The sequence below is a fragment of the Hibiscus syriacus genome, unplaced genomic scaffold (genome assembly GCF_006381635.1).
Source record: "Hibiscus syriacus cultivar Baekdansim isolate YM2019G1 unplaced genomic scaffold, ASM638163v2 tig00111105_pilon, whole genome shotgun sequence".
Taxonomy (NCBI): Eukaryota; Viridiplantae; Streptophyta; class Magnoliopsida; order Malvales; family Malvaceae; genus Hibiscus; species Hibiscus syriacus.
This window is the reverse complement of record NW_024062987.1, coordinates 57,314-66,997: the sequence shown is the minus strand read 5'-3', so window position 1 is coordinate 66,997 and position 9,684 is coordinate 57,314. Positions and strand designations below refer to the sequence as shown.

The 9,684-nt window shown below is 32.4% G+C and overlaps 1 protein-coding gene across 1 annotated transcript in view; it reads right to left on the bottom strand.

Annotated features, from left to right (window-relative positions):
- Positions 1-2,279: 2,279 nt before the first annotated feature.
- LOC120154046 (myosin-16-like) overlaps positions 2,280-9,684 on the bottom strand; it is a 29,642-nt gene continuing 22,237 nt past the window's right edge. The window contains exons 15-27 of the mRNA XM_039165903.1: positions 9,442-9,612; positions 9,136-9,267; positions 8,940-9,049; positions 8,756-8,816; positions 8,255-8,432; positions 7,863-8,068; positions 7,091-7,350; positions 6,144-6,288; positions 5,061-5,111; positions 3,860-4,063; positions 3,452-3,591; positions 2,759-3,030; positions 2,280-2,471 (exon numbers count right to left, since the gene is read on the bottom strand). Coding sequence (XP_039021834.1) covers positions 2,425-2,471; positions 2,759-3,030; positions 3,452-3,591; positions 3,860-4,063; positions 5,061-5,111; positions 6,144-6,288; positions 7,091-7,350; positions 7,863-8,068; positions 8,255-8,432; positions 8,756-8,816; positions 8,940-9,049; positions 9,136-9,267; positions 9,442-9,612 — 1,977 coding nt within the window. The 3' untranslated portion in view covers positions 2,280-2,424. The remainder of the gene's footprint in view (positions 2,472-2,758; positions 3,031-3,451; positions 3,592-3,859; positions 4,064-5,060; positions 5,112-6,143; positions 6,289-7,090; positions 7,351-7,862; positions 8,069-8,254; positions 8,433-8,755; positions 8,817-8,939; positions 9,050-9,135; positions 9,268-9,441; positions 9,613-9,684) is intronic.

The following is a 9,684-nucleotide window of genomic DNA, read 5'->3' as shown; positions in this document are numbered from 1 at the left end:
TTCATTTCATAAAATAGAATTATATAAAAAAAGTTAAAAATTTAATCAAATAACTCTTGAAAATAAAAGATATAAACAAACATCATTGTCCGTGATGAATGATGATCAGAACCAATACTAAAATAATAATCGAAAATGGTAGTACGTGAACGATTAGCTTTATCACAACTCAAGTATGAACTATCTAAGGTAATTGCAAGCACTTATTCAAGATGAGAGAACTAGCTCGAGAGTCTAAGATAGATATAGATTAACAATATAGTCAAATAACCATCAATCAGATAAATGAGCGAAAATCTAGCTTCGACTAAAAAAACTTGTAAAAATAAAACTAAAATATGATAAATTTTGAAGAGATGATAAAAAAGGCTTAATACCAAAATAAGTGTCCAAACTATATCATAAAATCCAAATACGTGCTTAAACTAATTTTCGTCTCATCCAAGTGTCTAATGTTACAAAAGTTACTCATTTAGGTGCATGGATCGGTAATGGTGTTGATTTTTCCGTTAAGTGACACGTGTCGCAACATGGTAATTTTAAAAAAAAATATTTAAAATAAAAAAAATTAAAATTATATTTTTTTTAAAACAGAAAATACAAATTTTGAAATAAACCCAAAATGTTGAAAATCTTAATTTCAACCCTAAACCAACGCCGACCTCTTCCTTTTACCATCGACGAGCCTCCACCCGACCTCCCCTCCCCCGTGACCAAAACCCCCCATGAAATTGTGATCGATTGACAACGAATCAACATTTTAAACCATTCGAACCCTAGGATTAAAATCACGATTTCACGTGATTCCGACGACCAATCGAAGGAAAATATAACGGCATATGAGTAGGAGGATGGCATGGGCTACGTCGATGACAGTGGTCGTGGCCAGAAAGACGGCGGCGACAAATTAAGGTTTGAATTTAGGATTTTGGGGCTATTTTATAATATAAGGAAAGTTAGTATTTTTTTATAAATATCATTTTTTTCATATTTTATTTTATAAAATAAATTTCAAAATCACCAGATTGTGACACATGTCACTTAAAAGTAGAAATTAACGTTGTTGACGGCCCGAACACCTAAACGGTTAATGATTGTAATGTTAGGCACCTTGATGAGACAAAAATTAGTTTAGGAACTTATTATGGTATAATGTAGACACTTATTTTAGTATTAACCATTAAGCCAAAGAAAAAAAAGGAAAATAAAAGAAGGTGGTCAAGGAAGGAATATGAATTGATAAACGAGACTGGCATCTGGTTCTTATATTACAATCAATTAAATTCAGTGTTTTTATCAACAAAAGATATTAACGAGAAAAAATTATGTGATAAATAATTAAATTTAAGATAATGGTTGGTTGCATGATAAATTAAGTCATTTTATTACAAAAATGAATGTTTTCACGGTCAATAAAAGAATAGGGTGGTTAATGAATCCGCAGATTATTAAATGGATTTATTCTACTATTGTGGCTCAAATATCAAAAAGTGAAGTTCACCATTCTCAAGTGAACAATCATTTTAACTACCTCAACAGATAAGATTTAATTAACCAAATCACACTCGGTAATTAATTTAAGGGTTAACTATATGATTGATCATTTATATTTGTGTTTTGTTCATTTTTCTCACTAATTTCAAAAAGCATAATATATGATCACTATTTAATTAAGATATGATCACTTTCATTTATATTTAATTAAAATATGATCACCACGGGTTAATTTTCGTTAACTATGTGACGTGGTATTTTAGTATAACCACGCATTTGATTCCTATTATTTATATTTTCTCTCAATTTAATCTTACTTTAAATAAATTAAAATAAATTTAAGATAAGAATAAAATATATTTAATAATTTAAAATAATATATTTAGTAAATTAAGATAAAATATATACTTTGAAAACTTAAAATAATAATAAAATATATTTTAAAAATTTAAATAAGAATAAAATATATATTTTTAAATTAAAATATTTTATTTTTAAATTAAGTTACTAATAAAATATATTTAATAAGTTAATATGAAAAAATATTGTTTAAAGCTAATATATATATATATAATATTATTAATTTTAGTTAAGTATTTATACACTAAGATACAAATTATATATCATTTTATCTATTTTAAATCAAGCAGCTTAGTGATCGGGTATATGCTTAGTTACCCAAGTGACTCACGTTTAGTTTATTTTCTTTTAACTAGAAGGTGTCACCCTCTGATCTGATCGGTGGAAAATAAATATATTAAATTAAAATAAAATTAGTCCTCCTATATACAATTCCTGTATGTGGTGTATGTAATAGTTTGGTTTGGAGTCTTACATGCCTACACTGTGATGTTATTGGAATTGTATTTATATCCGTCATTCCGTTCATCTATGGGTATGAAGAAACAGAAACAGAAACAGAAAGATCCGTCAGAAGTAGTCATCAAATGCCCCATCCTTATCACTGTCTGCAGTACCTGCACAATATGGGTCTCCAAAACTAAGAAAAACGACACGGTGTACTACATATACATCCTCCCATCATAAAATATTAACTATGAACTGACTTTGAATCATAACAAATTTTATTACAAAAAAAATTGGATATAACGCAATGAATTTGCTAAACCAGGCAAGATCTTTTTCCCTGAAAGAGAGGTTCTGATCTAAAACAAAGGATTTTCAATTCGTCTTATCTACTATTTGTTTATTTGAAGCTATGTCCAAGCCCAAACTGCATTTGCATAAAGAAATAAAGGCTAACCTGTAATGTCTGCGGTTGTAGCGTCCTTAACAAGCACATGGGGATCTTTAGCAGGGGGGTAAGAGTTGTTGGCTGAAGCAAGACCTGAAGCTCGAAATGCAAAATCTGAGCCATTTGATGAAGCATCATCAGAGTTGTCCAAATTATCAAAGTAATCAACTCGCGCAATGGGTGGAGAGGTTGAGGCTGAGGCTGAGGCTGATATTGAATTTGATGAAGTTTGTAAAAACGTTTTAAGTTGTGAAAATTGCTCAGACATACTAAATACGAGCCTGAGACATGGAAAAACCGGATCTAGTGTAAGTAACAAGGAATCAGGAGCTTTATACCATAGTATTTTTCATGAGATATCCCCAATTCCCCAGCAGTGAAATTTCATGAAAATAAAGTTGCATACATGTCAATGCCCTAGCATAACAGAGTATGTGATTTTATCACTGATGTTAAACCACAAAACAACATTTACATTCATAAAAATTTGAAAGCCTTTTAACTGTTCAATTGTCCACTTTTAGACAAGGGATCAAGTAAAAAACTTCAATAAGTACAATATATCACTGTATTTTCTTAGAGGGAGATAATTAACCCAATAAACAGAAGCCCAGAACAACTTCTAAATATAAAATTAAAGTTATCCAAAGCTGATACCAGTAAATTGTATGATACATTTTAAAAAGTGATAAAAAGTAATACCTGTTCAAAGAGTCTTGAAGCTGACATACTTTCTTTTCAGTTTCTTCTAATTTCTTGCGTCTTAGCTCACTTAATTCTTGTTCTTCAGCATGTTTCTTTTCATATTCATCAGCTCTTCTCTTTTCTTCCATCAAGAGGGCCTGTAAGATAAAAGGTCATTCTTAGTGAAAGCAACATTAAAAGGTTCAAACGTCAAAGCTTGGACGGTAGTTTTCTCAAATAAGATATGGCGAGGCATGTCAAGCCAAGCAAGAAATTATACAATGAAAAAACTCTATCCAGATTATACATGGTTTGCTAACCATGTCAAAGTGACAACTTCAATATCACATCAAAATTATGAGATCATACGACTTGACACGTCAAAAAAAAAATTCAGCAGCCATATGAGAGTTATCTTAGCAGTACCTTTAGCTTTTCAACTTCTGATGGAAGGTTCTCAGCCTTCAAAGCATCTTGTATGGGAATTGATCTTTCTACAACCATAGGACATGATTCAATTTCTTTCTCAGTGACCTCTTGCTCTTCGTCAGGAGACACATTGACTTTTTCTCCTTCGTTATGTTCATAAGGGGAAGAATCTAGTAGCTCTGCTTTCTCATGTACGCCAACCTATACAAATCATAGTTCAGTTAGATATCATAAGTACCAAATGACACAAATTTGATCATGAGAAAATTTCAACTCTCATAATAGCCAGCATCATCACTGCAGTTATAACAACTGCCAAGTATTTTCTTCTCACCATCCATAACTTCAAAATTTTCAAACAGTGCTGAAATTCATTGTTTAAGCTTTAGAGTTCCCTGCTTAAACGTGTCTTGATCCAAAGACACAAGAGTGCAGATCTGCATGCTTGGACTACAAATGCAGATAACTGTTATATATGTATTAATAGATGGGTGCATATACATTTATGTTTGTATATGTGATCTTTAAGATGTATAATCTATAGTGTCTACAATCAAACAGATACACAAGCTCTTACCTTGACAAAACCTCATATTTGGACAGAAAAGGATATCAATGTTTATTACACTTCTAAAACTTCCTTCAAGAGTTATAAACTATTGAACTTGGGTTTCTTATTTCTATTTTTAGATCTATTTGTATTTTCCTAATTGCACTAATAGAAAAACCCACCAAATTTAACTAAATCTAATGGGCAGTAAAAAGCAGGTCTTCTTACTTGTAATTTAACTTTGGTTAGTGATAAAGTTTCCTAGTTTCAATCTCCTGTCTTAATCCTAATACTAGCATTTAATGGAATAGAGTTAAAAAATTTCTTATTTGCATTTTAAGTATTGTAAAAATAAATTTGGCCAAAAAATAGTTTTATGAATTTTCAAAGATAACAGTATTTGAAGTCTAAAACTTCTCAGGAAATTCACAGAAAATCCAATGTAGATCTGACTTACCATGCATTTATGCAAATATAGATAACTGGAAACAGTTTTGAAAAATAATATCCTGAGCTCCAATATATTAACCTATAACTAAATGAACTCCAACATTTTTAGGGTCAAAGTATCAAGAACATTAACATTCAGATTTAGCACACGGAACATGAAGGCTAGCAGGTATCTTCAGAGATATTTATGTATCTTACAGTTGATTGCTTTTCTGCCTCTTTATTTTGTAGGGCTTCTTTTTCTTCTTTCTTTTCCTCTTCTTCTGTTTTTTCTTCTTTCTTTACTTCTTCTTCTTCTCTTTCTTCTTTCTTTTCCTCTTCTTTTGCTTTTACTTCTTTCTTTTCCTCTTCTTCTGCTTTTACTTCTTTCTTTTCCTCTTCTTCTGCTTTTACTTCTTTCTTTTCCTCTTCTTCTGCTTTTACTTCTTTCTTTTCCTCTTCTTCTGCTTTTACTTCTTCTTTCTTTTCCTCCTCTTCTGCTTTTTCTTCTTTCTTTTCCTCTTCTTCTGCTTTTTCCTCATCTTCTGCTTTTTCTTCTTTCTTTTCCTCTTCCTCTGCTTTTACTTCTTCTTCTTCTTTCTTTACCTCTTCTTCTGCTTTTACTTCTTTCTTTTCCTCTTCTTCTGCTTTTACTTCTTCTTTCTTTTCTTCCTCTTCTGCTTTTTCTTCTTTCTTTTCCTCTTCTTCTGCTTTTTCCTCCTCTTCTGCTTTTTCTTCTTTCTTTTCCTCTTCCTCTGCTTTTACTTCTTCTTCTTCTTCTTTCTTTTCCTCTTCTTCTGTTTTTACTTCTTCTGCTTTTCCACTGTCCTTCTCTTCTTCCTTTCCATCATCCTTCTCTTCTTCTCCATCGTCCTTCTCTTCTTCTTTAGAAGCCTGAAAATTTGTAATGCACATTGATGCGGGAGAAAAAAATGAGATATTGGATGTTTAAGTACCAAATAGGGACAAGCCTACGCATTGATAGTGCATTAATATGCAGTGCACTCACAACCATATGGAAACAAGAAGAAAACACGCTTCCCTCCTATACGTTTATCTTGATAACTTCTAATGTACATCCAACATTTATTTTGAAGTGATAATGAAGATAATAAGCTAAAGAACCCAAACCTTAGCTTTTGATGAGAAGAAGATAGGTTTTCCAATTTTTAAACCTATTATACCAACTATTTGGTGAGAATTCAGACTTGGAGCTACTCAACTATTTAAACTTAAAGCTTTTTACTACAAAAAAAAAATAAATTGAACATATGAAAACAGTGAAAGACTTTGACCCAACACGTATCTAGGAGCAGGTCCTTTTAAGTTAGGAAGGGAAGGAGTTCGATTCTGAACTCCTTTTCCGAAGGAAGGTGCTTTGAATGGCATTGGACCACTTAGCATATAGCTAACCCAGAAGAGGGAGGGTAGAATATTTTGGCTGAAGCTAATAAAGAAGATAGTTGTTAGGAATCATGTATACATCATTTATATATGACAACAAGAAAAGAGAATGGAACATGAAACTCAAAAAGCAGTAAATGAATTTCTTGAAAAGTCAAAAGCTTTGTTTGATGTTAAGGGTATAAGAAATGGGAGCTACCCAGAAGACAATCAATAAGGTTCACAAAATGGGAATGGAAACATAAGCTATTATGTATTTGAAAATTGGAGGGTTGGGCGAATTAAGTAACTCTGATGTGGTGTAATTTGAGTCCTCTATTGTTAGTGCTATACTAATTGCAGTTTAGCATTGTAGAACCTGCTTTCATGGTGCAATGACAAGTATTCAAAGGACACCCAACTTAAACCGAAAGAATACTCTATTTTTCCTTGTCTTGCTCTTGACTAATTAGCTATCTAGAAAATCTTTTTCACTTTCAAAAGCTAAATTTCAGGAAGCCTAACAAGATGAAATTTTCAGTTTCCTCTTATCTGATGAGATTGTTATAAAGATCAATATACACATTAAAGATACAGTTAAAACCATAATGTTTATTTTTTTCCCCTAAAATCTTAGTTTCATACTTTAATACTGAAATACATTTTTTCCTAATGGAAATAAAGGTAACATATCATTATTGTCAAAGTTTAAAAAACATGAATGGCAGTCTCATCAACCACTAACTTCTGAATATTTTATAAGCCATACATAACTGTCATCAACACATAAATGCTCGTAACTCTTATTTAAGAATTTTACAAGAGCACCGGAAACAATAATAATGCAAATATTAAATGCTAATTACAAACTTAGGAAAGTAAAACAATACCTACCGTAATATGCTTTGTGAAAGGACTGATACCTTTTTAATCTTCTTATAGGATGAAACAGCATTATGATATCACCAATATGACGCAAGGATTTGTTCAAAGTAAGAAACTTGTAAACATAATAAGATAATTCTTTAGACATTAAACAAAAGCTGGACAATAACCTGTATAGTAGCTGCAGCATGGTTTTGTTTCCTAGTTTCAAACTCATTACGGGCAACCATGGCACGCACACCTGTCTGCAATATAATTGCTGTTGCTAATTACAAACTTAGGAAAGTAAAACAATACCTACCGTAATATGCTTTGTGAAAGGACTGATACCTTTTTAATCTTCTTATAGGATGAAACAGCATTATGACATTACCAATATGACGCAGGGATTTGTTCAAAGTAAGAAACTTGTAAACATAATAAGATAATTCTCTAGGCATTACACAAAAGCTGGACAATAACCTGTATAGTAGCTGCAGCATGGTTTTGTTTCCTAGTTTCAAACTCATTACGGGCAACCATGGCACGCACACATGTCTGCAATATAATTGCTGTTGCTAATTACAAACTTAGGAAAGTAAAACAATACCTACCGTAATATGCTTTGTGAAAGGACTGATACCTTTTTAATCTTCTTATAGGATGAAACAGCATTATGACATTACCAATATGACGCAGGGATTTGTTCAAAGTAAGAAACTTGTAACATAATAAGATAATTCTTTAGGCATTACACAAAATCTGGACAATAACCTGTATAGTAGCTGCAGCATGGTTTTGTTTCCTAGTTTCAAACTCATTACGGGCAACCATGGCACGCACACCTGTCTGCAATATAATTGCTGAAGATTTGATATCCATGTACTTTTTACTAGCATCTTTTCTGCGGAAAGACTTCTGAATTTTGACAGCAGATGCTATTTTTCTCTTGAATATCACTGATTCACAAGCTAGAATTCCTAGAAGATACAACAATTAAGACCAATGCAAACAATTATTACTTGCAGGTGATCATCCCTACAGGCCAATGACAAAAAAAATAAAACAAACTTGGGTTAACTAGGATTGATTGGAACCAAATTACTATAATGTTACAGCTGAACAATGTTGATTCCCTATATGACAATTTTAGAACATAGACTCACCCCTCACAGCAGTTTGTATGCAAATAGAAGCCGTACGGATATCGACATAGTGTTTACGAGATAAACAAGATCTAACTTTCTTCTGAATAGCCTTTGCGGACTCTCCAAGTACTTTTCCCTTGTGTGCATCCAACTCTGCCATATGACCAGCTCTTAGAAAGATCTTCGTTTTCCCTATCTGCAAATCAGCTCAAGGCTCATAGAATACATCCTCTTGCTACATAACCTCAATATACAAGCATTTATAACCAACCACAAATATTTTCCAGAAGCAAAGACTGAAATTGCCTTCAAATACATTTAACAGACTTTCTGTAGATTAGATCAATACTGTAAGAAAAACAATGAGCATGATCTCAAAGTCATCCAGCCATCAATTTCTCATGTTGTCGTTCAGCAGGCTTGATATGTAACCATTTCCTTCTTCACTGGTATTAATTTAATCTCAAATTCTGTTTGTCAAAAAAAAAAAAAAAGGAAAAAGGAAAGTTCTTGAATTACCTGATACCCTGAAAGGCCCATCTTTTCCATAATCGATTTGCATGCAACATTTTCTTCAACACTGAGGATATGCAATAACCCCAAAATCAGACCTTAATCGAGAAAAAACTTATAGATACCAAGAAAAAATAAGCATATGTTTTTTTAATGTTCTAATCAGTTGGGGAAGTAGAGGAATACTTACATCCCATCCAAAACTTCTGGCGCAAGAATAGCAAATCGAGTTATAAATTCACTAAAGGTTCTATTAGTAGGGTATCCCTCACACTTGACTCTGATTGCCTCTAGAACACCCTATACAACTAACAATTAGTTAAGAATGCACAGGAGTCGACCAATAAATAGTTGTGATATTGTGATGCAATACCAAGTATACTTACACCAGAACGTAGTTGCTGCAAGACATTGACATTCTCAAATACTTCAGGTCTTAAATCAGAGTTCGGTTTTATACATCTGATGTAGTGGGGTTCGGTATAATTTAGTGTATCCATCAATTGTTGCAATTGTAACTGCAGCAATGTGGCCAAAACATGAGATCTCACCTTCCACAGAGATATTGAAGCATTGAGAACACAAGCATGGCTTAACAAACCATTCATTTATCAACATATTTTAGAATGATACGTGTGTGTGTATACAAAACTCCTGACTAGTTTATGGAAATGCTAGCAAAATTAAGATACCTTGAAACGAGAACCAATAGATGAGAACTTGCCAAGTTTAGGTGTTTCGTCATTAAGTGGAGGAAAAAGGGTTGTTACAAAGGAACATTTGGAAGCACTTAACATTTCCTGATGTTCAGGAACAACGTAGTCTTTGTTTTTGTCTAAAAACAGATCACACTGATACTGGACCTGAAAATATGCATGGAATAATAAAACTTATATGCAATGACTAACATTGCAGGTTTCTAAACACGGAGACGA